Raw genomic sequence first — 25,230 nt, forward strand, 5'->3', positions numbered from 1 at the left:
GGTCACAGGCATGCACCACGACGCGCGGCTAATTTGTTATGTTTTTAGTAGAGACGGGGTTTCACCATGTTGGCCAGGTTGGTCTCGAACTCCTGACCTCAAGTGATCCACCCGCCTCAGTCTCCCAAAGTGCTGGGATTACAGGCGTGAGCCACTGTTCCTGGCCTCTTCCCTTAATTTGCCTGAGAGCTGGTTCCCTGGCATCCTTGGGGCAGTCAGCTTGTGTTTGTGTGAAGAACATTCAGTCTCGGCATATTTGATGGCCGTTCAGCGAGGGGTTACTTCCTAGGTCTCGGTTGTCCCATCCTTCGCAGGGACGATGGCAAAGGGCTTCCAGGGTGACTCCCGGCTCCTCCCACCATGACACCCACAGTCTGTGATGCGTGCCTTGTTGCCTGGAGTGACGAGACCCCACATTGTTCCCTGTGGCTGCCCTAAGAAGTTACTACAGATTGGGTGGCTTAAAGCAACAGAAATTCCACCAAAAATGTTCAAACTAATTAATAGATTCCGCACAGTTGCAGCATACAAACTCAACATACAAAAGTCAGTAGCGCTTCTAAGTACACTAACAACAATCTGAAAAATAAATCAAGAAAACAATCACACTTACAATAACTACAAAAAAAAGTTAAACATTTAGAAATAAATTTAACCGGCCAGGTGCGGTGGCTCGCACCTGTAATCCCAGCACTTTGGAAGGCTGAGGTGGGCAGGTTACCCTGTCCGACCAAGGAAAACAATGAGAGCGTTTCTTGTAAATGGTAAAACTGAAGTTTTGAGAAAACACCAGGATTTAGGTAAACCTGTATCCACCACTGTAAACTTCACAGCTTCTGAAACTTTTTTTTTTTGAGACTCAGTCTTGCTCTGTTGCCCAGGCTGGAGTGCAGTGGTGTGATCTCGGCTCAGTGCAACCTCTGTCTCCCAGGTTCAAGAGATTCTCCTGCCTTAGCCTCCCGAGTAGCTGGGACTATAGGCACCAGCACCACGCCCAGCTAATTTTTGTATTTTTAATAGAAACAGAGTTTCTCCATGTTGGCCAGGCTAGTCTCGAACTCCCGATCTCAGGTAATCTGCCCACCTCGGCCTCCCAAAGTGCTGGGTTTACAGGCATGTGCCAGCGCACCTGGCATGACACTTAAAAACTTTTCTGGCTGGGTGCTCAGGCCTGTAGTCCCAGCCCTTTGGGAGACTGAGGCGGAAGGATCTCTTGAGGGCAGGAGTTTCAGACCAGCCTGGTATGACTCTGTCTCTACAAAAAAAAGTTTTTTTAAATAAATTTTTTTTTTTTTTCCTGGGCCAGGCATGGTTGCTCATGCCTGTAATCCCAGCACTTTGGAAAACCAAGGCGGGCAGATCAGAGGTCAGGAGTGTGAGACCAGCCTGGCCAACGTGGTGAAACCTTGTCTCTACTAAAAACAGAATTAGTCAGGCATGGTGGCATGCATATGTAATCCCAGCTACTCAGGGGGCTGAGGCAGGAGAATTGCTTGAACGTGGGAGGTGGAGGTTGCAGTGAGCTAAGATCATGCCACTGCACTCCAGCCTGAGCAACAAAGTGGGACTCCATCTCAGATAAATAAATAAATTAATTAACCAAAAAATATTTTTCCTGATGAAATTGATGGTGATATTAATGAATGTGACTTTTTTTTGAGATAAAGTCTGGCTCTGTTGCCCAGGCTAGAGTGCAGTTGTGGTAACCTGTTTCTTTGTCAGCTTAAACTGACAAAAACTCTCTTTCTTGGCTTAATGCTGTTCAGGCGGGCCGGGCGCGGTGGTTCACACCTGTAATCCCAGCACTTTGGGAGGCCGAGGCGGGTGGATCACGAGGTCAAGAGATTAAGACCATCTGATCAACATGGTGAAACCCCGTCTCTACTAAAAATACAAAAATTAGCTGGGCACGGTGGTGCGTGCCTGTAATCCCAGCTACTCAGGAGGCTGAGGCAGGAGAACTGCCTGAACCCAGGAGGTGGAGGTTGCGGTGAGCCGAGATCGCGCCATTGCACTCCAGCCTGGGTAACAAAAGCAAAACTCCGTCTCAAAAAAAAAAGAACGCTGTTCAGGCTTCTTGTTAGCTTCTTGAGCCGGACAGACTCCATCTTAGCTTCTTCATTTTAGTTATTCCCCTTTAAGTACGTAACTGAAGTATGTAGCTGGGGTAGGCTGACACTGGGCACATCCAGGAGTACATTTGCTAAGAGGCCAAGTTAAGTGGTACCAGCAGAGCCTGGGAATGCAGGTGCTGTCAAGTACCCAGAGCCCCCATAGATATAAGTTATATGTCTTTTTATGACAGCTCTAGCCCTTGCACCTGGTACTGTTTTATTTCTCATATACTCTTTTATCTTTTAACTTTTTGCTTACACTGCTTCTGTGAAAAAATTGCTTCAGCTAGGTTCCCCGCTCCCTTTTCAAACCAGGGTATAAGAAACCCCTAACTCTTTCTTCGGGGCCCAGAGAATTTTGGGTGTTAGCCAGCTCTCAGTCACCAGGTAAAATAAAGGACCCATGGCAGGGTGCAGTGGCTCACGCCTGTAATCCCAGCACTTTGGGAGGCCAAGAGAGGCAGATCATGAGGTAAAGAGATCGTGACCATCCTGGCCAACATGGTGAAACCCTGTCTCTACTAAAAAATACAAAAATTAGCTGGGCCTGGTGTCGCACATCTGTAGGCCCGGCTACTCGGAAGGCTGAGGCAGGAGAATTGCTTGAACCTGGGAGGCAGAGATTGCAGTGACCTGAGATCATGCCACTGCACTCCAGCCTGGCAACAGAGTGAGACTCTGTCTAAAAAAAAAAAGGACTCACAATTCAATCTCAGAGTGCGGTGCATTTCTTGACTTTCTCAGGTATAACACAGTAGCACAATTTTGGCTCATTGCAGCCTCTGCCTCCCTGGGCTCAAGTGATCCTCCCACCTCAGTTGGGATGACAGGTGTGCGTCAAATAAGCCTCTCTAATGAGTTTATTTTTATGTTTAAATAAAATTAATAAGTAAATCTTTTAGGCCAGGCATGGTAGCTCACACCTATAATTCCAGCACTTTGGGAGGGTGAAGTGGGTGAATCATGAGGTCAAGAGATCAAGACCATCCTGGGCAACATGGTGAAACTCCGTCTCTACTAAAAATACAAAAATTAGCTGGGTGTGGTGGTACGTGCTTGCAATCCCAGCTACCCAGGAGGCTGAGGCAGAAGAAAAAAAAAGCTCTTGACCTGCTATTGTGTTTTATTAAGAAGTATAAATAGGCTGGGCATGGTGGCTCATGCCTGTAATTTCAACGCTTTGGGAGGCTGAGGTGGGCGGATCACCTCAGGTCAGGAGTTTGAGACCAGCCTGACCAATATGGAGAATCCCTGTCTCTACTAAAAATAGAAAATTAGGCCGGGCGTGTTGGCTCACGCCTGTAATCCCAGCACTTTGGGAGGCCAAGGCAGACAGATCACGAGGTCAAGAGATCAAGACCATCCTGGCCAACATGGTGAGATCGCGCCACTGCACTCCAACCTGGGTGACAAAGTGAGACTCCATCTCAAAAATAAAAATAAACAGAAGAGAGAAAATGAAAACACATGAATTTGGAGACGTAATATTGCTAAGAAAGCAATACTACCAAAGTGATCTACAGATTCGGTGCAATGTCTCTCAAAATCCAAATGGCATTTTTTTGGGGCCAGTGCGGTGGCTCATGCCTGTAATCTCAGCACTTTGGGAGACCAAGTGGGGCAGATCAACTGAAGTCAGGAGTTTGAAATCAGTCTGGCTAATATGATAAAACCCCATCTCTACTAAAAATACTAATTTAGCTGGGGGTGGTGGTGCACACCTGTAATCCTACTTACTCCAGAGGCTGAGGCAGGAGAATTGCTTGAACCTGGGAGGCAAATGCAGTGAGCCAAGATTGCACCACTGCACTCCAGACTGGGTGACACAGGGAGACTCTCTCTCAAAAAAAAAAAAAAAAAAGAACCACACTAAGGGAGACCTGTGGGGATCGCTCCCGTGTGAGGCCCCTGGGAAATGGGCCTCGCCATACGGTGAGCTTGAGCCCGGACACAGATCCCCGGTTGGGGGAGTCGAGCTGAGGGAAAGCAGGAACCGAGAGAGGAACTATATGTTATTCAAAATAATTAACAGACATTACTTTATGAATATGAGGACTTGGGAGGCATTGTGTCTACTTTCGGCTCCTTATGGTTGATTGACTCATTGTGTTCATTTTGGACCCTTGTTACCTTCATTGTAAAATATTAACTTAAGTATTTACACTTGGTAACTTACCGTTACTGGGCGTAACTGTAACTTACTTACTGTAACTTACTGGGCGTGACTGTAACTTACTTACCTTGACCTATTGGGCATAACCTACTTACTGGAAGTAACCTACTTACTGGGCTTAACTTACTTACAGGGCGTAACTGTAACTTACTTACTGTAACTTACTGGGCGTGACTGTAACTTACTTACCTTGACCTATTGGGCGTAACCTACTTACTGGAAGTAACCTACTTACTGGGCTTAACTTACTTACTGGGTGTAACTTAGTGGGCATAACTTGCTTACTGTAACTTAAGTATGTTGATCTGGCGTAAACAACTTTAACTTCAGAAAAGTATATAATGAAACATATTGTAGAAATAAAATTGCTGCATGAGCATAGCGCATGTAGCCCTCCAGACCTCGCCTTTTCTATCTCCTTTTTTTCCGGCGCGCGCTCTCTTCCAGGTTTGGGACCCTCTTGCTGGACGAGATTCCCGGGCTCGCGTCGAGTTCACAACACCACACAAATGACATTTTTTGGGAAGTAGAAAAACATAATCCTAAAATTGCTATGGAAGTTTAAGGGAACCCAATCTTGATGACTAAGATAAAATAAATAACATAAAAAGAAAAAAACATATAAAAGAAACAAAATAATTAAAACGTAAAAAAGAATAACAAAGGCTGGGCACCGTGGCTCATGCTTGTAATCCTAGCACTTTGGGAGGCTGAGCTGGATGGATCACCTGAGGTTAGGAGTTCAAAACCAGCCTTGCCAATGTGGTGAAACCCATCTCTACTATAATACAAAAAAGTTAGCCAGGCATGATGGCAGGTACCTGTAATCCCAGCTACTTGGGAGGCTGAGATGGGAGAATCACTTGAACCTGGGAAACAGTAGTTGCAGTGAGCTGAGATTGTGCCACCCTGGGTAGCTGAGCAAGACTCCATCTAAAAAAAAAAAAAAAAAAAAAAAAAAAAGGCCTAAGACCATCAGCCTGGGCAAATGGGGAGTGTGGGTGGTGGTGGCAGCCTGAGGCAGAAGGATCATTTGACCTCAGGAGTCTGAGGCTGCAGTGAGCCATGACTGCACCACTGCAATCCAACCTGGGCAACAGAGTGAGACCCCATCTAGAAAACAAGGAAGCCTAGGAAAAGGTTTTTGAGTTTTAAATATACTTTTTTTTTTTTTTGAGATGGAGTTTCGCTCTTGTTACCCAGGCTGGAGTGCAATGGCACCATCTCGGCTCACTGCAACCTCCGCCTTCTGGGTTCAAGCAACTCTCCTGCCTCAGCCTCCCGAGTAGCTGGGACTACAGGCACACACCATCATGCCCAGCTAATTTTTGTATTTTTAGTAGAGACAGGGTTTCACCTTGTTGACCAGGATGGTCTCAATCTCTTGACCTCGTGATCCACCCACCTTGGCCTCCCAACGTGCTGGGATTATAGGCATGAGCCACCGTGCCCAGCCCTTTTTTTATTTTTTGAGATGGAGTCTCACTCTGTTGCCTGGGCTGGAGTGCAGTGGCATGATCTCAGCTCACTGCAACCTCTGCCTCCCGGATTTAAGCAATTCTCCTGCCTCAGCCTCCCGAGTAGCTAGAATTAAAGGCACCCACCACACTTGGCCAATTTTTGTATTTTTAGTACAGAAAACGTTTCATCATGTTGGCCAGGCTGGTATTGAACTTGTGACCTCAGGTGATCCACCTGCCTCAGCCTCCCGAAGTGCTGGGATGACAGGTGTGAGCCATTGTGCCTGGCCTATTACTGTTTTAAGCCAGAGCAGACTTTTCCATCATTTATTCCACGTATAGGAGCCCCTGAAGGCATTTGAGAGTTCATGCCACAGGCTGTTTGACCACAGAACTCTGTCTGGGTGGGCCAGACAGAGGTCAGTGACGTGAGGAAGCTGGGTACATTGGGAGCCATCCAGAGGTTTGTGGAGCAGAGCAGGAGGTGGGGGATAGGGCCAGAGGTAGAGGAAGCTGTGCTGTAAATTTCCAGGGTGGGCGGTGACCCCAAACGGAAACCTGGTCGGTGCCCTGACTGCTGTCTCCACTGCTGTGCTCTTCCTAGGATGGAGGCTGGAGCGTCAGATGCACCTCCTCTCCTCTGTCCTAACCCAGGGCTCCAGCTCTCCTCTCCTGGCCTCACTCTGCAGAGGAGCCTCTGCTAAGCTGCCTACCTCATCTCTTATTCAGCCCTTGTCCACTCGGGCACTCGGGCCCTTCCATCCTTTTCTGAAGCCAAGAAGTGGGAGAAGGAGAGAAGGAAGGGGCCAGCTCCACCAGGCCACGCCAGGCCTGAGGCTCCTTTGTGGTCAGGCAGTGGAAAACACGGGGCCAGTCCTCGAATCCACTTTACAGAGAATGCTGAGGTTGGGGCAGGAGGGTGCCCGTGGAGCCATGCCGTGGGGGAGTCCGATGGCACCCTGGGAGGCCCATTGCCTGGGGAAGGGGAGACACCCCCATCCTCAGGCCTCCCTGGAAAGAAGCACCAGGCACATAGCCAAGCACAAAAGACGCCTTTATTGGTGCCCAGATCTAAAGGGCAGGATGGGCTGGTGTGGAAATGATGATGAAGATGACGGTGCTTCCCCTTTTCCCCTGTGAGTCAGCCTCTTCCTCTGACTCACAGCCCAGGGCAGGGGAAGGGTCTTGAGCTGGGTTAGGTGTCCCCTTCCTGGGTCAATCATGGAGGCAGTAGTGGGAGTAAGGGGGAGGGGCGTTGTTGGCATCAGGTGGCCCACAGCCCTCAACGCAGCACCCTGCAAACCCCAGGGGCAGTCCCCCAAACCTATGCCTGGCCCTGCGGGGTCAGCTAAGGCACGGTGGCAGGGTCCTGTCCTGCGGGAGGCCAGAGTAGTCCTGGGGACCCAGCCCTCTCAGGACACAGCTACTTCTTCCGCCGGGTGGTCCGAGAACCGCTGCTGCAGGGGCTGGGGGCAGGAGTGGCCTGTTCGGAGGTAGCTCCAGAGTCTTTCTGGGGGGCTGGCCTGTGCTTCTCCCTGATGGCTAGAGCCTCAGGGGAGGACCGGAGAGACCAGGGTGCTAGCAGGGCCTGCACAACTCTGACAGCCCCCACCGCCACGAGGAGCCCCCAGAGCAGGGCAGGGGCCTCCAGGGGAGACAGCTGAGTACGTGTCCAGTGGAGGGCCTGGGCCAGGGTGCTGTTGGCGCCACGGGCCCGGGGTGGGTTCTTGTCCTGTGGGAGTGAGGTTGAGGAAGTGCTCACTGGGTTCATCCCAGCAGGCTGGGGTCACTCCTGCCACCTCCTCCAGCCTGGGTGACACCCCCTTACCTGTAGCCCAAATTGCCTGAGCAGCGTCTCCAGCACTGGGTCCCCCAGGGATACGGGTGGGAAGAACTCCTCCACCCATTGGCGCCGCCACCACTGGCTGCAGCAGGACCTGATGTTCAGAGCCTGGCGGCACCCCATGCTCCCACACCCCACCAGCCATCCCGGCCTTACCCCTGCTCCCCAGGCTGGGAGAACCAGTACTTGTAGCGCTGGGCTCGGATGTAGGTGGGTGGCTGCTCGTGGAAGGGATACCTGGCCACTTGGCTCTGGACGAGGCGGATCACTGTGGGGAGGAGTCAACGTGGCCCCCTGCAGTGTCCTCCCGGCCCCCTCTTGTCTCCCTCCCCTCCCCACCCCTCCTTGCCTTGCTGCGCACCTGGATCCTTGCCTTGCAGCAGGCGCAGGACCAGGCTTGTGAACCACGGGCTGTGTGTGTGCGGGCCCAGGGCTGCAAACCACATTTGCCAGTCCAGGCGAGGCTGGTGGGGCACCACAACTGGGGGTGGCCGGCTCAGGTTCCCAGGCTTGTACATGAACTCGATCTCCTGCCAGGCAGGCCAGGGTCAGCTGGGCAACTGATGTGGACCCCACCCTGCCTGCCTTGGGAGGGCTCACCGTCCAGTGGTGGCCATCATAGCTGCCCTCCAGCACCACCTCGGGCCGACCACCAAGCCCGGTCATACGGCGGAAGAGGCCGTAGGAGTTGGCCAGCTGCAGGTGCTCCACGGTGCCAAACAGGCGGTGGGCCCCAGTCCAAAGGCGCCCGTGGGTCCCCGGTTCCACGTAGGAGTACGGCACCTGGAGGCAGGTAGGTGGGCCTCAGAGCTGCCCGGCCCCCGGCCCACCCCCAGCCCTCAAAGTGCTACACACCAGGCTGATCAGGAACAAGGCCACGGTGGCAGTGCCCACGAGGGACAGCTGGACTGCAGCACTGAGCTTCCGCAGCCAGCCCCGCACCTGGGTCCACCTGTGGGCAGGGACCCAAGGATGTCAGGCCCAGCCTGCACACCTGTGCCCCTCCCTGCTTTCTGGGCCATGTACCTCCAGAGGGCACTCAGCAGCTCCCAGGCCAGGGAGGCCACACCCAGCCACACGGTGGGCAGCGTCAGCGTCTTCAGCCACTGAGAGAACTGGTGGAAGGTGAAAGCTGGGGAGGAGGGGGGTGTGAGGACTGGTTCACCCCTGCCCTCTGGCCCACCCCAGCCGGCACTCACTGGTTCTAGAGTGGACGGTGCGCTGCTGCCAGTCAACCTCCAGGCCAAAGTAGTGCACGGTGCCATAGGCCAGAAACCCGTAGACAGCCAGTTCCAGCAGCAGTGACAGTGTGGCCAGCAGGGCCTTGGGCCGGGCTGTGGGGCCGGATAGTCATGGGTCAGCAAGGGTCCCCAGCCAAGGGACTGGGGTGTAGCTAGAGTGCCACCCACCCCTCTGGGAGGGAAGGGGGCTGGGGAGAGCGGGCCCAGGCCGGCCGACACACACATGTGGCTGTCTTCTTATGGCTGCTGTGGCCAGGGTCTGCAGCCAGGTGCTGGTCGTCCAGAAGGGCAGTGGTGAGCACCAGCGTCATCAGGTTGAAGAAGTTATAGTTGCCTGTGATGATAATCAGCACCTGCAGCAGCACCTGGGGGCAGCCTGGCTCTCAGTGCTCCCGAGACTGATGCCCTGCCCCGTGGCACAGCCTGACCTGGCAGGCACATACCTCCACCCTGCGAGGTGCCTCCCTCTGCTACAATGCCTTCCCAACAGCAGTTGCCACCTGTCCCTGAGGACCACACTGTCCCTAACAGGGCACACTGAGCAGCGCTGAAGGCCAAGCCCTGTCTTCCTCTCGCTGACAGCTTCGGCTCCCACCCACCTGCGAGTAGAAGGCGGCCAAGCGCAGGCGTCGAATGGGGGCGAAGAACAGGGGTGGCACAGCTATCTCGATGAGGAAGGTGGCCACCACGCTGAGCTTGTGCAGCCAGACGGGCAGGTGATGTGCGAACCAGGCGGCGGGTGTGGGCAGGCACTGGGTCTCGTAGTGGTAGGTGAGGGCTGCAGGTGAGGGCGGGAGTCAGGGCTGGCAGAGCCCCAAGACTGCCCCAGGTCCAGGCCAGGTCCCTCACCAGTGAGCCCCCACCACGCGGGGCAGCGGCTGGTCAGCTTGACCACGCCTGAGGCGAACATGAGGCGGAACAGCAGCCAGCGCACCAGCCAGAAGGGGAGGCCTTCATGGGGCAGGGCCCCTGCCCGCCTGCCCTGGGGGGCCTGCTTGCGGTGGGAGGCTGGCCTCAGTGGGGCCACCAGCACTGCCAGGAAGCCAGTCTCCAGCAGCAGGGAGTCCCTATGGGGAGAGGAAATAGCATCAAGAGCCCCTCCCCAGGCAGCTGCTTCCCTCAGAGGGTCCTCCCAGGAGAGGCAGAGCCCCCCCACCCCCACCCAGCCTTCGGCTGCCCCAGGCCCAGCAGTCACTCACCACTGGAAATAAAGGAACACCTGGCCCACCTGCAGAGAGAGGAGCTGTCAGGGAGCGGGTGTGTCTGTGGACTCAGGTAAGGCAGAGGTGGGGTGGGTGGCATGAGGGGTGGAGTGAGCTGGTGACAGGGGTCCCACTTGCCTGGCAGGCCGACAAGTAGGCAGCCCAAAGCAGCAGGTAGACGGCGGGGTGGCGCAGTGGGCTCAGCAGCAGGGCCCCCAGGGCCAGCAGCGCACCCAGCAGGCTCAGCAGCTCCAGGCCCTGGGCCGTGTCCAGCCCCAGTCTCGGGGCTTCCCACAGCAGTGTCGGGGTCTCCCACAGCTGCTGCCAGCGCCCCTTGCCCTGCGGCCGCAGCGTCCTCCTTGCAGGCAGGATGCCCTCGGGACCGTACAGGCCTGTGGGAGGGGACGTCAGGGTCAGGCCCTGGACACCCCTTGCAGGCTAGAGACTACCTCTGAGTCGGGGCCTGCGCACCCCTCCATCCCTCGGTTAGGGTTCACAGTCCCTCTAGACCCCGTCCCCGCCCCCACCCGACCCTTCAGCACCTGTCAAAAGCCCCGCCCAGGGCTAGAGGCCTGCCCAACTAGCTGGGTCAGGGCCTCCTACTCGGCAGAGCTCGCTGCCCTCTTCCAGGTCTCGGGCCGCTCTCCCGCCTGCCCCACCAGGTCTGGGAGGAAGCCTCTCTCCCCCCCGCCTCCCTCAGAGTTCTGACCCCTACCCCAGGTCAGAGTCCAGAGCCTTACGGGAAACGGATCACTGCACATCTTCCTACCCCCACAGCGGCCTGCAGGACACGAACCGCCGTCCCCTACCCCAGGTCCGGGCCTGGACCTCACTCCCAACCCCAGACAGCGTGAGTGCCGCGTGCTGAGAAAAGAGGACATCGGGTCCCGGGCCGAGGCTGGGGGTGTCCCACCCTGGGTGCCTTCACCTGGGATCTGAGTGTACAGGGAAGCGAAGGCGAACATGAAGACGGCCGCCACACCCTGCAGGAAGAGCTGCCGCGGGAGCCGTGAGCCCGCCATGTCCGCTACGCGGCCCGCTGAAGAGCAGCGCGCGCCCGCCCGCCCGCGGCAGCTGCAGGCCCCGCCCCCCCGGCCGGCTGCAGCCCCAGGCCCCGCCTCCTCACCTCCCCGCCCGCGGCAGCTGCAGGCCCCGCCCCCCCGGCCGGCTGCAGCCCCCAGGCCCCGCCTCCTCACCTCCCCGCCCGCGGCAGCTGCAGGCCCCGCCCCCCCCGGCCGGCTGCAGCCCCAGGCCCCGCCTCCTCACCTCCCCGCCCGCGGCAGCTGGAGGCCCCGCCCCCCCCGGCCGGCTGCAGCCCCAGGCCCCGCCTCCTCACCTCCCCGCCCGCGGCAGCTGCAGGCCCCGCCCCCCCCGGCCGGCTGCAGCCCCAGGCCCCGCCTCCTCACCTCCCCGCCCGCGGCAGCTGCAGGCCCCGCCCCCCCCGGCCGGCTGCAGCCCCAGGCCCCGCCTCCTCACCTCCCCGCCCGCGGCAGCTGCAGGCCCCGCCCCGTCCTGCCGGCTGCAGCCCCCAGGCCCCGCCCCGCTCCCCCATCCCCGGCCGCTTGAAAACCCCGCCCCTGCAAACGCGCGGCAGCCCAAAGCCCCGCCCCTCCAAGCCAGCGACAGCCCCCAAAGCCCCTCCCACCTCCCCACCTCCTCGCCCCGCCCCGCGGCTTTCCAGTGCTCTCCCTCCGCGCAGCGCGGGGTGTCGCCTCTCGGGGCTTCCGCCCACGTTACGTCATAGGCATGCGCGCCGCGCCGCGCCGCGCCTACGCACTCTCCTGGGCGGGAACAGCAAAATGGCGCCAGAAATAGTGGCGGGTTGAGGACACCGTACCCCTCTGAAGGTAGCCCTGCGATACCTTTGCTGCCCGGTCCCTCCCGGACATGGAGGATGTGGAGGCGCGCTTCGCCCACCTCTTGCAGCCCATCCGCGACCTCACCAAGAACTGGGAGGTGGACGTGGCTGCCCAGCTGGGCGAGTATCTGGAGGAGGTGAGGGCGGCGGGGGAGTGGCGCGGGGTGGGCAGGCTGGTGGGGCTGCGGAACGGGGGCCCTGGTCCCGGGGCTGTGGGCCCCCCGCCGCCTCCACGCAGGTGGCCATCTGGCGCTCTGGGCGCGCTAATTCTCGGGTTGCTGCTGCTTTTCAAACTCCATTTCTGCCTCCCCAAATCATCCCTTGTTAGATGAGCGTGTAGCTGTCATTGCAGGTCTCTACCCGCCGGCGAGCTGCGAATGACTCAGTGGGTGGTGACCAGCACTTTTTAGCGGAATGGAATAGACTAGAAAGCATTGTCGCCTTTGTTTCAGTTATTGGTGCATGCTTGTGTGTTTCACGGGTCTGGATCACGATGTCAGAGGGATTTTTAATCTTGGATTTTTCAAACCAATTTCAAGCTGTTGCCATGCTCCATCCTGTCAGCGTTTAGTCTTCCATATTTGACAGACCTGTCTAGACCTCTGTTAAGCTTTCTGCTCCATTTCTGCTCTTCATTTTCATTCCTCAACGCATCTCAATCTGGGTTCCACTACACTTAAATGTTTGTTGTCTTGATCAACAGTGATCTCCATCCTACTAAATCCAAGTGACACTAGAAGTGTCATCTTATTCAAATTAGCATTTGTGGGATTGGCCACTCGTTCCTTTTTGAAACATGGCGGTAGGATTTTTTTCCCCCTATTTTATTTCCTGCCTTTTCTCTTCTATCCAGTCTTTAAGTGTTGAGTTCCTCAGGACAGGACCTGGGTCTTCTTCTGATACATTTCCCCTAAACAGTGTTATTTACTCCTATGATTTTACATCTCTTCTGTGTTAGAACTACCAGATTTGCACCTCCATCTGAGATCTTTCCTCCAAATCTACTTTATGTATCCAGCTGCTCTCTTGGCATCCACCAGGCATTACATAAACATCTCACTTAACATATATAAAGTGGAACTCATCATTTTTCTGCTTAAACCCTAGTCTTTCCCATCTTGGAAAATGGCACCATTGTTCAATCAAAGGCAAAAGCTTAGTGCAGCTATAGTGAAGCCCCACTCTCAACACTATAGAGTTCCATCAGTTATACCCCCGGAATATCACTTGAATTCATCTGTTCTCCATTTTCTGTGGTCTAGGCCACCATTGTCTCTGGCCTGGATTTGTGTAAAACCTTCCTGTCTGGGCTCCCTCATCCCTGTTTTTGTCTCTGTCCAATTCGTGCTCCAACCTGCAACAAGTGTGACTCTTAAAAATTAAAATCTGGCTGGGTGCGGTGGCTCACACCTGTAATCCCAGCACTTTGGGAGGCTGAGGCAGGCAGATCATGAGGTCAGGAGATCGAGACCATTCTGGCCAACATGGTGACACCCCGTCTCTACTAAAAATACAAAATAATTAGCTGGGCATGGTGGCGTAAGCCTGTAGTCTCTAGCTACTCAGGAGGCTGAGGCAGGAGAATCACTTGAACCTGGGAGGTGGAGATTACAGTGAGCTGAGATCACACCACTGCACTACAGCCTGGACAACAGTGTGAGACTCTGTCTCAAAAAAGAAAAAAATTAAAATCCGGCTACAGCACTATTTTCTGCCTGAAACCCCTCAATGGCTTTCCAATGCACTAAAAATAAAACCCAGATTTCCTCCTCTGAACCTGGCTCTGCTCACCATTTTAGCCTGATTTCAGGCTATTTTGTACCTTGTTCTTTTGAACCAGTCAACCTATGGCTCTCCAAGCTTTTTCTTGGTGGAAGGTGTTCATGCTTTCTGCTCCCACTTGGGAATGTTCTTTTTTGTTTTTAAATAAAGAGGGACTTCATATGGTAAGAGCAAGAGGAAAAATAAAATAAAAGAGAGAGAGGAGGATCTTGCTGTGTTGCCCAGATCTGACAGACAACTTGTGTCCTTCAAGAACTAATGGAAGTGACTCCCCCTGGTGACGGCCCCCCCAGCCTTTCCCCATCCTTGGTGCTGGCGTGCTGCCTGAAATCTCGCCTCTCCCCAGCACGCCTTATACATTGGCCACGTTTATATCATGCTCATTTTCCTGAAGAGACATGTCCAGTCTCTGCTGCTGCTTTCACGTTCCCTTCATTTGTCTGGTGAGCCTGTTCGTTTTTCAGGCTTCCCTCTGACGTTATGTGTACATGTTTTCATCAAATATTTATTGGACACCAGTGTCAGGCACTGAACAGAGGGCTGGAATTACACTAATGCTGCTCACGGTTCACTAACGGACTAGGTCACACTAATGGAGCGGCAGGGAGACCCCAGGCATGGAGGGGGCTCTGAAAAAGAGTTTGCCTGGGGACATTTGGGGGTGGGTGTTCCAAGCAGATGACTCTGCAGAATTGAAGAGCTGGGAAAACAGCGCATGCCTGTAATCCCAGTGCTTTGGGAGGCTGAGGCAGGAGGATCGCTGGAGGCTGGGAGTTTGAAACCAGCCTGGGCAACATAGACACTGTCGTTACAAAAACATTTTTTAAAGATAAAAATTTTGACTGACAATCCCTTGGCTAAAAATAGAATAAAAGTTAAAAAAAAAAGTGTCATTGCTGAGAAGAAATATAGGAGATGGGCCAGCATTGGGGAAGATTTTGGGTTAAGTATGGAAGTGAAATGTCTGGGGACATTTGAATGTACTCCGTGGACAGCTGTGGGTGCAGCCCCAGAGCTTAGGAGAGAGGGCTGGTCGGGATGGGTCTGGGGCTTGTTGGCTTATGGTTGGCAGCTTGGGCATGGGATGGAGGAATGCGCATGGTGGGGTGTGCATGTGGGAAGAAGAGAGACTGAGGGTGGAGTGCCTGGGACACTGACGTTTAAGGGATAACAGAGGAGCTGGGGCTCCGGGAGGCCAAGTGGGGCAGAGGAAGGGTGACGACTCACCTGGACTGTTTCCTGAGTTGTCTGCTCAAAGGATGGCGACATTGGCATTTTGTCTCTGCCTTTCCCACCCCTGAGGTCCCCTTTTCTTCTCTGCATCAGGGGTCTTCTTGCTGAGTCTGTCAGCCTCCGGTACCTTCTGGAGGGAGCTGACGTGCTGCCGCAGTTATTTGTAGACTGCGCCCTGGGGCCTTCCACTTCCAAAACAGGGTTTTGTTATAGGAAGTAGGGGGATCACAAAGACCTGTCTCTCCATTGAAATGCAGGGACAACTGGCGAGCCCATGGCAGAGCTCGTGTTACCCTGAAATGCAGGGACAAGTGGCAAGCCCACAGCAGATCTCACGCTGCCCTGAAATGCAGGGACAACCGGCAAGCCCACAGCAGAGCTTGCGCTGCCCTGAAATGCAGGGACAAGTGGCAAGCCCATGGCAGAGCTCGCGCTGCCCATCTCAGGGGGCTGCTCTGCTGTGACCCGGCCAGAGGTGCTGGGCAGAGTGGGGCTTCCCTGGAAGAAGCAAGTGCAGACTGGGCCTCGGATTCTCCCTGCCCTTGTGTTGTTTCTTGCAGCTGGACCAGATCTGTATTTCTTTTGACGAAGGCAAAACCACAATGAACTTCATTGAGGCAGCGCTCTTGATCCAGGGCTCCGCCTGTGTCTACAGTAAGAAGGTAGGCCCTGCCTGATGCTGCTCTTGGCATTTCAGTGGCCAGTGGGACCGTGGTCAGCTCTCCTGGGGCAGGCGCAGTGGTCCTCCTGTCTGTGACCTACCTCCCTAGCACCTCAGGTCTTAGCCAGTTCCTTGACACCTTCCAACACCAAGAACAATTTCGAATTTAAAATCTTGACTGGGTGCAGTGGCTCATGTCTGTAATCCCAGCACTTTGGAAGGCCAAGGCGGGCGGATCACAAGGTCAGGAGATGGAGACCATCCTGGCCAACATAGTGAAACCCTGTCTCTACTAAAGATACAAAAATCAGCTGGACGTGGTGGTGCGTGCCTGTAATCCCAGCTACTTGGGAGGCCAAGGCAGGAGAATCGCTTGAACCAGGGAATAGGAGGTTGCAGTGAACCGAGATTGTGCCACTGCACTCCAGCCTGGTGACAGAGCAAGACTCCGTGGCAAAAAAAAAAAAAAAATTGCACAACCAGGCAGGGAGGGTCTTGTGTGCTGCTGGGCTGTGTTGTCCTTGGGAAATGACACCTGCTGTGTGCACCTGGGAACAGCCTGGGGTGCCATGTGTACCCCTTTCCCCGTCCCGTACTTGTGAGTGCTTCATTGTCAGCACCCTGAAAATCTACAACCACCACCCTCTTGGTGGGGCTTCTGTTCTGTGGAGGAGAAGGACAGGAAGTGTGTGAAGGGCTCTGTCCGGCAGGCCCCATGGCGGCTGGAGCTGGGACCCGGCTGGGCCAGAACATAAGGAGGAGGAGGGGTTGGGGGAGATGTGGGCAGGAGCCCATGGATGGAGGAGCAGCAGGGCTGCAGGCCATGGGCAGAGTGGGTGCCAAGTACAAGGGCCCTGGCTAGCAAGGGCTATGTGAGGCTCACTGTGGGCACCACACTGTCCTCAGGGTCACATGTTGAGAAGGCCATGCTCGTGGCTGTGTGGACCACAGTGGGCAGAGGAGAGAAGTGGGTGGCCTCAGCAGTAAAGTAATTGCCGTGAGATTCCTGGTTTGATTTGAGAATTATTTTTGGTGGCAAAATTGGTGGTTCTTGTACTGAAGGTTTGGTGGCCAGGCCTCGAAGGCCTTGGGGGGTGGGCCCCTCCTTTCCGGGTTCTCACTGCCTGTGTCTGGTCACCAGGTGGAATACCTCTACTCACTCGTCTACCAGGCCCTTGATTTCATCTCTGGAAAGAGGTGAGTACTAGAGCCACTCACAGTGAGGCCCTGTGTGTGGCCAGGGAGACCCCTGCAGCTCCTGGGATGCCCATGGGATACTCTTCTCTCTCAGGCGGGCCAAGCAGCTCTCTGCAGTGCAGGAGGACAGAGCCAATGGGGATGCCAGCTCTGGGGCCCCCCAGGAGGCAGAGGATGAGGTGAGTTTCTTGGGCACGTGGTCCCACCCACTGTGTGCTTGCCTGGGCTCCGCCCCCACGAGCTCTGTCTCCCTCCAGTTGCTGTCACTGGATGACTTCCCTGACTCCCGGACTAACGTGGATCTGAAGAACGATCAGGTGTCCAGTGTGAGTCCTGGCCCCTCTTAGGTTGGGGTGAGATCAGCAGTTTCCCTGGGGCTGTGTTGAGCTGATAGGGTGTGGGATGGTGTTATTGCCCCATGTGGGTTCTCCACCTGGAGGGGAAGGTTGCCTGCTCACCCACCCTTGGACTCCATGCAGGAGGTCTTCATCGTCCCCCTCCTGCCCATGGCCCTGGTAGCCCCTGATGAAATGGAGAACAACAACCCCCTGTACAGGTAGGGATCTGAGCCCAGTGATGGGGAGGGAGGCCTAGGTCTTCCTAGGAAGGATCTCTACAGCAGGTGTGTTTTTGCCAGCACAGCCGTCAAGGTGAGGTTCTGGCCAGCCGGAAGGATTTCAGGATGAACACGTGCATCCCCCACCCCAGAGGGGCCTTTATGTTGGAGCCAGAGGGCATGTCCCCCATGGAGCCAGCAGGCATTTTCCCCATGCCAAGGACCCAGAAGGGTGAGGGCTTGGATGCAGGGGCTTGGCGGGAAGGAGGGAAGGGGTCTTCTGGAGTGGACTCGTGGGGTGCCCTATGCTTGCCAGCTCTGATCTTGGGAGCTCCCTCTCTCTGGATGCCTACTCCACCCATCTGCTCTGCCTTGATTACAAGTTGACACGGTCTCAGTGCCAGGGACCTGGTGCCCAGCTCAGGGCCCTGCTGTCTTCCCTAAGTCCAAGGCCTGGAGTGTGCTGGGCTGCGCCCTTCTGCTGGCCCCTTGGAGGGGCTTGTTGGACACCGGGCAGAGATCATCTTGAAGAGGGGCTGGACTGACCCTGTCCAATCCCTGTCTCTCTCAGACGCTAGGAGGACTGAGGAGCAGCCAATGGAAGTTTCTGTATGCAGGAGCCCCATCCCAGCACTTGGCTTCCCCCAGGAGCCAGGTGAGAAGAAAGCTCCCTGGCGGGACTGGCAGGGCAGCCAAAGAGGGGACCAGGGAGGCAGCACTCAGTGGACAGGGCTCCAAGGGGCTGTGCTCAGCTGCCAGCCTCATGCCCCTTCTGTGGCCCTCGGGAGTGAGGCCTCACTCAGGGAGGCAGCCACAGCCTTGGAGCCCAGGCCCCCAGCCTGACCTAAGCCTCAGCCCGTCCTGGTTCGCTGACTGCGTTCTGACTGCCCTCATGGGTCTCCTCTCTGGGCGGATGTGGATGACTGCATTTAAAGAGGAACATTTGCTAAGAAATGAAATCATCCAAGCAGAGCATACTAGCATGACGAGGAGGGTGCAAGGCACCCACTGAATCCTCTGGGTTCCAGTGACCAAAGCTGAGAGGAAGGAGTGGCCATCAGGGTCCCTTTGGTGCCATCTGGTCTTGACACTCCTTGGAGCTGATCATTCTCTTGCTCCCTGCCCAGGCCCCTCTCCAGAAAGCCCGATGCCCCTGGGCGGGGGTGAGGATGAGGACGCAGAGGAGGCAGTAGAGCTTCCTGAGGCCTCGGCCCCCAAGGCCGCTCTGGAGCCCGAGGAGCCCAGGAGTCTGCAGCAGGTGGGACCCACACGGCGGCCTGCAGAGCCTGAGCTGTGAACCAGGTGACCCTGGCTCTGGGGCTGAGTCACCTTGCACAAGGAGGACAGTGCTAGAGCCTTGGCCCCAGGCCGCTGGTCTTGGGCAGAAGCCTGCCCGTCTTGCAGCCCGTTCTGCAAGCAGCCCTTTTGAACAGCAGCTTCTGTGTTCCTCCCGTCTCTGATCAGAACTGGCGCTCCTCAGATAGTGGACTGGCGCCCAGGGGTTTGAGCTCTGTTGAGCTCACAGCTAGCTGGGATGGCCACTGGTTGCCAAGGCGCCTCTTCTGTAGTTGGGCTGGTAGGAGGGGGTGTCTGGAGGCCTTTGCTGCCTCCCTCCACCCCCAGGGGCAACTCTATCCAGCCTAGAAGGAAGAAATTCTTCCTTTTTATTCATTAAAAAAGACAATCAACCTGATGCCTACAGGAGGAAATGTTAACATTTCTTAACTTTAAAATTGGTAGATAACATGGATGTTTGTCATAATTGATGTTTTTCCTATTTTTGAAAGAGTACCCCATGACCACTGTGTGTGTGTGTGTTTTAAAGTTTTTCTTAGGGTTTTTAATGATCCAAGAGAGTACAAGCAGGGTCTTTTTTGTTTTGTTTTTGAGACAGGGTTTTGCTCTGTTGCCCAGGCTGGAGTATAGTGGCCTGATCTTGGCTCACTGCCGTCTTGACCTCCCCTTCCCAGGCTCAGGTGTTCCTTCCACCTCAGTCTCCCGAGTGGCTGGGACTACAGATGTGTGACACCATACCTGGCTAATTTTTGTATTTTTTTGTAGAGACGGGGGGGTCTCACTATGTTGCCCCAGCTGGTTTTTTTTTTTTTTTTTTTGAGGCGGAGTTTTGCTCGTTACCCAGGCTGGAGTGCAATGGCATGATCTCGGCTCACCGCAACCTCTGCCTCCTGGGTTCAGGCAATTCTCCTGCCTCAGCCTCCCGAGTAGCTGGGATTACAGGCACACACCACCATGCCCAGCTAATTTTTTTGTATTTTTAGTAGAGATGGGGTTTCACCATGTTGACCAGGATGGTCTTGATCTCTTGACTTCGTGATCGGCCCGCCTCAGCCTCCCAAAGTGCTGGCATTACAGGCGTGAGCCACTGTGCCCGGCCCCCAAGCTGGTCTTGAATTCCTGAGTTCAAGTGATCCTCCTGCCTTGGCCTCCCAAAATGCTGGCATTATAGGTACCAACTACTATGTCTGGCCCCTGTAGGTTTGTTTTTTTGTTTTTTTTTTGAGACGGAGTCTTGTTCTGTCGACCAGGCTGGAGTGCAGTGGTGTGATCTCAGCTCACTGCAACCTCAGTCTCCTGGGTTCAAGCAATTCTCCTGCCTCAACCTCCTGAGTAGGTGGGACTACAGGTGTAGGCCACCATGCCTGGCTAAATTTTTTTTTTTTTTTTTTTTTGAGGCGGAGTTTTGCTCTTGTTACCCAGGCTGGAGTGCAATGGCACGATCTCGGCTCACCGCAACCTCCGCCTCCTGGGTTCAGGCAATTCTCCTGCCTCAGCCTCCTGAGTAGCTGGGATTACAGGCACACGCCACCATGCCCAGCTAATTTTTTGTATCTTTAGTAGAGACGGGGTTTCACCATGTTGACCAGGATGGTCTCAATATCTTGACCTCGTGATCCACCCGCCTCGGCCTCCCAAAGTGCTGGGATTACAGGCTTGAGCCACCGCGCCCGGCCTTTTTTTGTATTTTTAGTAGAGATGGGGTTTTACTATGTTGGCCAGGCTGGTCTCAAACTTCTGACTTCAGGTGATCCACCTGCCTTGGCCTCCCAAACTGCTGAAATTACAGGCGTGAGCTGCTGTGACTGTCGCCTGTGGGGTTCTTGATGTTGACCCAAGCTGGAGTTCTGGGGTACCCAGAGCCTTGAGTGGAGAAAGGGGAGAAATGAGCTCACGCCTGTAATCCCGGCACTTTGGGAGGCTGAGACAGGCAGATCACAAGGTCAGGAGATCAAGACCATTTGGCTAACACAGTGAAACCCTGTCTCTACTAAAAATACAAAAAATCAGCTGGGCGTGGTGGCGTGCACCTGTAGTCCCAGCTACGGGGGGCTCAACCCGAGAGGCGGAGGTTGCAGTGAGCTGAGATCGTGCCACTGCACTGCAGCCTGGGCAATAACGCGAAACTCCGTCTCAAAAAAAAAAGAAAAGAAAAGGGGAGAAGTGGGGATTCTGTGACTGTCTTTGTAGAATGCTGCCCTGCCCAGGAGGTACATGCTGCGGGAGCGAGAGAGGGCCCCAGAGCCTGCGTCCCACGTGAAGGTAGGAGTGTTGGGGCCCTGGCCCTGTCAAGGGGGTCCAGGTGGATTTGAGGACTGGCTGCCCTCCCATCGTGCCCTTGCTCCTGCTGCCCTGCAGTGTTCCCAGCCTGTGGCCTTTTGCACTTGCTCTCTTAAAGACTCCCTCATGCGGCTCTGGGCTCCCTCCTTCCCTCCCTTGAATGTTCCCCTCTGTGATCCAGGGTTTGAGTGTGATTGGCCCTACCCCAGGCTGTCACTGTACTTGTCTGGGCTTTGGGAGGGACGGCTGTGCACCCCCAACTCCCCCAGCGCCTGCTTGTGCTCTGTGCCCAGGAGACTCCAGACCCCTGGCAGAGCCTGGACCCCTTTGACTCCTTGGACTCTAAGCCCTTCAAGAAAGGTAATTGGGTGGAGGATACCTCCACTCAGGTATCATACCTGGCTGGGACATGAGGTAGGGGCATGGGAGTGGGCTCTGCAGCCTGATCCCACGGCGGCTCCAAGACAGTCCGTTTGCCCCCAGGTAGGCCTTACTCTGTGCCCCCCTGTGTGGAGGAGGCTCCAGGACAGAAGCGCAAGAGGAAGGGTGCTGCCAAGCTGCAAGACTTCCACCAGTGGTACCTGGCAGCCTGTGAGTGGGTGTGGTGGGCACTCTGGGTCCCTGGGAGCTGGGCCAGGGCCTGTGGAAGAGGATCCCCAATGCCGTGGGCAGCTCTTGGCCTAGTTGTGCTGACCGTGTTCTTTCACAGATGCTGACCATGCCGACAGCAGGCGATCCCGGCGAAAGGGCCCGTCCTTTGCAGGTGAGGCTGAGGTCCTCAGGGACGACAGTTTTACTCTCCATCCCCTATCGCTACCCCCACCTGGTGTCACCCAAAGCCTTGGATGGACTGGTACGGGGCCTGGGAAGGATGAGGGAACCCTCAGAAGGCCTTTGTCTGCAGACATGGAAGTCCTGTACTGGACACACGTGAAGGAGCAGCTGGTAACTCTCCGGAAGCTGCAGAGGAGGGAGGCAAGTCCCAACTGCTCAGCTGTGACCTAGGACCCTGTGGTGGCCCTGATGGGAGATGACAGTGTCCCTCACAGATGCTTTCTCTGGACAGGTGGCTGAGCAGTGGCTGCCAAGGGCTGAGGAGGAGCTGTGGCCTGCAGAGGACGACCACCTGGAGGATTCCTTGGAAGACCTGGGGGCAGCAGGTGTGTGCCTGCCAGGGGTGGGGTAGAACGGGGCTCAGCACCTGTGCAGCTGACTTGCTGCCTGTGTGCTGTTCACTCTCCCACCTCCCAGCAGATGACCTTCTAGAGCCTGAGGAGTGTGTGGAGCCCGAGGGAGCAGACCCCAAAGAAGCTGCTGACCTTGGTAGGTGGGCAGCGGGCTAGGAGTGCTGAGGGGCCACTGGAGCTGGGGGCAGGGGAGTGTGGCCCCTTGGCCGCTCAGCTCACAGCTGTCCCTTCCCAGACGCAGTGCCGGTGTCCCTGAGTTACGAGGAGCTGGTTCGAAGGAATGTGGTAGGCTTGGGTTAGAGGGGGTGGGGTATGTGAGAGGCACCCAGGCCCCTGCTTAGGAGGCAGTAGCTCCTGCTGACCCTCCCCTAGGAGCTCTTCATCGCCAGCTCCCAGAAGTTTGTCCAGGAGACAGAGCTGAGCCAGCGCATCAGGGACTGGGAGGATACTGTGCAGCCTCTGCTCCAGGAGCAGGTGAGGTGGGGCCGCTGGGAACTCGAGCTGCCTGCTGCCAGCCTCTGCCTCTCTCTGCAGCCAACATGCCCCTCCCCTGTGCAGGAGCAACACGTGCCCTTTGACATCCACACCTATGGGGACCAGGTAGTCTCACGGTTCCCCCAACTCAATGTGTGGTGTCCCTTTGCGGAGATGGTGGCTGGCCAGCCGGCCTTCGAGGTGTGCCGTTCCATGTTGGCCTCCCTGCAGCTGGTGAGTAGCCGGGATTCGTGGGAAGGGGAAATGGTCTCAGACCCTGCTGACACCCCACCCCTGCAGGCCAACGACTACACAGTAGAGATCACTCAGCAGCCGGGGCTGGAGACAGCTGTGGACACCATGTCCCTGAGACTGCTCACATACCAGCGAGCGCACAAGCCTTTCCAGACCTACGCTGCCCCCTCCATGGCCCAACCCTGAGTGGAGAGCACCGAGGCAGGGGCGGGGGGATGTGTATGAGGAGCCGTGTGTCTGCTAACTCCAGTGTTGCTTCCTGGCTGGCACAGACTAATAAAGCAGTGTTGCCATCTCGTCTTCCCCCTAAAAGCCACTTTGCATACACCTAGTCTGTGCAGAGAAGAGGGCTGTCCGGCCCCCATGGGCTGCTGGTACAGATCACACATGTGCAGATTAAAGGTACCCCGTTTAATGATGGGGCCCAGGCCACAGTGGCTCAAGGCAGGATGCTGCGGAAAGCTGCCATGTGCCGCCGCACGCTGTCTGCAATCTGCTCAGCCGACCTGCTCCGGCCATAGTAATCGGTGAAGAGTCCGTCAGGGTTGAGCAGGTAGATGGCAATGGAGTGGTCCACAATGTAGTCCTGGTCCTCGTCCTTGGGGCCAGCGCTGTAATACACGCGGTAACTGTGACTAGCCTGGGCAACCTGCTCGGTGGAGCCTGTCAGACCCAGCAGCCTTGGGTGGAAGTCCTGGACATAGCGGGCCATGGCTTTGACATCGTCCCGCTCGGGGTCCACAGTGATGAAGACAGGCTGCACTGCAGGCAAAGCAGGCTCTGCTTCCAGCAGCTGCACCACCTGCACCAGCTTCTCCAGCTCATCCGGGCAGATGTCAGGGCAGTGAGTGAAGCCAAAGTACATTAGCACCCACTGGCCCCGGAAGTCAGCCTTGCAGCGAGCCTGGCCTTTATGGTCCAGCAGGCAGAAGTCGCCCTGGCCCACAGCTGCCTGGCGCAGGGCTTCCATTCGCTGTTGCTGCCGCAGCCTCTCCTTCTCAGTCCTCAGGGCCAGCCAGACCCCACCCAGTCCAGCTCCGAACACGGCTGTGATCAGCAGCCTGGTTTGAAGCCTAGGGCCCTGGCGCTGGCCCTGCCCACCTGTCTCTGCCGGGCCCTGCCTTGACAAAAGCCAGGACCTCAAATGCAGGGCCTGGCCTCCCAGGGTCCCAGGGAGGGCTGGGGGCTTGAGCCGAGAGAGCCTGTGCCAAGCCATGGGGCCCCGAGTCAGCAGCAGCATGGATCTGATGCTCCTGGAAACAAACAGGCATCAGCAGCCAGAAAGGAAGGCCCAAGATGGTACCTGGGCTGTCCCTGCAACGCGAGACCAGCCACTCATCTGAAGGACCCAGCCCACGTTCACTGCTCACCAGAGCTCAGAACGCCACCAAACATCCACACCTGTCGCTCCGGTCCTCCACCTGGGATCCCTAGCCTCTCACCACACCCTGCCCTGTACCTCAGCAGGTGCGCCTCTTGCTGACTGAAAGCTTCCAAGTGCTGCGCTGCCTGGACTCCTGACCATGTTATCTATTTGCAATAAACCCGTTTATTGAAAGGAGGTGGGTAATACTCTGGCTTGCAATCCCTAGAGCAACCGACTCCTCCAGCACTTCCCTGTCATCTCGGGCCACCTAAGTTAACCATAGCCGTCCTCCCCACCCCCAGCAGAAAACTTGCACCACCTACGCCGGAGCTCGGACTCTGCGCGCCTCCGGTATTTAACGCTTCCCCGCAGACACTTCTACCCGCCACAAAACCCCACCGTCCTCACATCCAGGCTTCCCAGCAGCTTCTCCGGGCTCACTGCCGACGCCCCGCCTTTGCGTTGGTGACCTTAGCGCCTTTCCACGGACCCCGGAAGGTTTGCTCCGTGGAGGTCTCGGGACTCCCCGTCACTGCTCCTGTCCTGCTGGGGGCACCCTCCCGAGGACTCACTGCGCCCGGGCGGTTCTGGCCTTGTCCCTTCCCCACCAAAACCAGCGCCCTCTTGGCCAGAAAGGTCCCAGGACCACACGAAGCGCTTAGAACTGTCCTCAGCCGCGAAAACACCGGTGCCTGCTCGGAGCCTCCTCCGGGCGCCCCAGCCTCGCCCCTCTCTCCAGCGCGCCCTCGGAGCAGCCGGAACTGGGAAACCGGAGCCCCGCGCGTCCCCGGGGTTACCTCCTCCCCTCCCGCCCCCACCTGGCCCCGCTCCGCACCTCGCGGCAACGCCGCGCGTCAGTGGACCAGGCCCAGGAGGCAGCGCCGGCCTCCGACTCCCCACGCCCCGTCCCGCGAACTCCTCGTGGGCTCAGGATCCCCGCGCCACACACTCGCAGCCAGGCCGTAGGCGTCCCGGGAGCTGCGCGCATGCGCAGACGGGCGCAGCTGCTGACAGGCGCTCGACGCGTGCGCGGGTGGAGCCCGCCGGAGGTC

The 25,230-nt window shown here is 56.4% G+C and overlaps 3 protein-coding genes across 13 annotated transcripts; 1 reads left to right on the forward strand and 2 right to left on the reverse strand.

Moving 5' to 3' along the window:
- Nucleotides 1–6,782: 6,782 nt before the first annotated feature.
- LMF2 (lipase maturation factor 2) lies at nucleotides 6,783–11,074 on the reverse strand. 3 transcript variants are annotated; one of them, XM_035274637.3, is made up of 14 exons: nucleotides 10,962–11,074; nucleotides 10,172–10,425; nucleotides 10,031–10,059; nucleotides 9,681–9,898; nucleotides 9,431–9,589; nucleotides 9,055–9,165; nucleotides 8,790–8,924; nucleotides 8,617–8,722; nucleotides 8,446–8,542; nucleotides 8,191–8,373; nucleotides 7,952–8,120; nucleotides 7,747–7,858; nucleotides 7,576–7,672; nucleotides 6,783–7,479 (listed from the first exon to the last, which is right to left on the reverse strand). In XM_035274637.3, the coding sequence occupies exons 1-14, from the start codon at nucleotides 11,053–11,055 to the stop codon at nucleotides 7,171–7,173; spliced, it is 2,073 nt and encodes a 690-aa protein (XP_035130528.1). In that variant the 5' UTR covers nucleotides 11,056–11,074; the 3' UTR covers nucleotides 6,783–7,170. The 3 variants fall into 3 exon arrangements, with proteins under 3 accessions (XP_035130528.1, XP_017819859.2, XP_078200570.1); XM_017964370.4 differs by having other exon boundaries at nucleotides 9,055–9,196; nucleotides 9,431–9,609; XM_078344444.1 differs by lacking the exon at nucleotides 9,055–9,165.
- Nucleotides 11,075–11,806: 732 nt separating this feature from the next.
- Nucleotides 11,807–24,370, forward strand: NCAPH2 (non-SMC condensin II complex subunit H2). Of its 8 annotated transcripts, none has more exons than XM_035274676.3 (20): nucleotides 11,807–12,028; nucleotides 15,467–15,568; nucleotides 16,709–16,764; nucleotides 16,859–16,943; nucleotides 17,022–17,090; nucleotides 17,244–17,320; nucleotides 17,407–17,552; nucleotides 17,892–17,975; nucleotides 18,448–18,578; nucleotides 20,807–20,878; nucleotides 21,190–21,256; nucleotides 21,380–21,487; nucleotides 21,606–21,659; nucleotides 21,801–21,871; nucleotides 21,963–22,056; nucleotides 22,148–22,219; nucleotides 22,319–22,368; nucleotides 22,456–22,557; nucleotides 22,642–22,791; nucleotides 22,858–24,370. In XM_035274676.3, exons 1-20 carry the CDS (start codon nucleotides 11,921–11,923, stop codon nucleotides 22,996–22,998), a joined length of 1,839 nt encoding a protein of 612 aa, XP_035130567.3. In that variant the 5' UTR covers nucleotides 11,807–11,920; the 3' UTR covers nucleotides 22,999–24,370. The 8 variants fall into 8 exon arrangements, with proteins under 8 accessions (XP_035130567.3, XP_035130550.3, XP_035130575.3 ...); XM_035274659.3 differs by having other exon boundaries at nucleotides 24,080–24,370; XM_035274684.3 differs by having other exon boundaries at nucleotides 22,151–22,219.
- Nucleotides 23,203–25,151, reverse strand: SCO2 (synthesis of cytochrome C oxidase 2). 2 transcript variants are annotated; one of them, XM_078344502.1, is made up of 2 exons: nucleotides 25,014–25,151; nucleotides 23,203–24,065 (listed from the first exon to the last, which is right to left on the reverse strand). In XM_078344502.1, exon 2 carries the CDS (start codon nucleotides 24,050–24,052, stop codon nucleotides 23,252–23,254), a length of 801 nt encoding a protein of 266 aa, XP_078200628.1. In that variant the 5' UTR covers nucleotides 24,053–24,065; nucleotides 25,014–25,151; the 3' UTR covers nucleotides 23,203–23,251. The 2 variants fall into 2 exon arrangements, with proteins under 2 accessions (XP_078200628.1, XP_002743928.3); XM_002743882.6 differs by having other exon boundaries at nucleotides 24,587–25,151.
- Between the last annotated feature and the right edge of the window lie 79 nt (nucleotides 25,152–25,230).

The sequence above is a fragment of the Callithrix jacchus genome, chromosome 1 (assembly GCF_049354715.1).
Source record: "Callithrix jacchus isolate 240 chromosome 1, calJac240_pri, whole genome shotgun sequence".
NCBI lineage: Eukaryota > Metazoa > Chordata > Mammalia > Primates > Cebidae > Callithrix > Callithrix jacchus.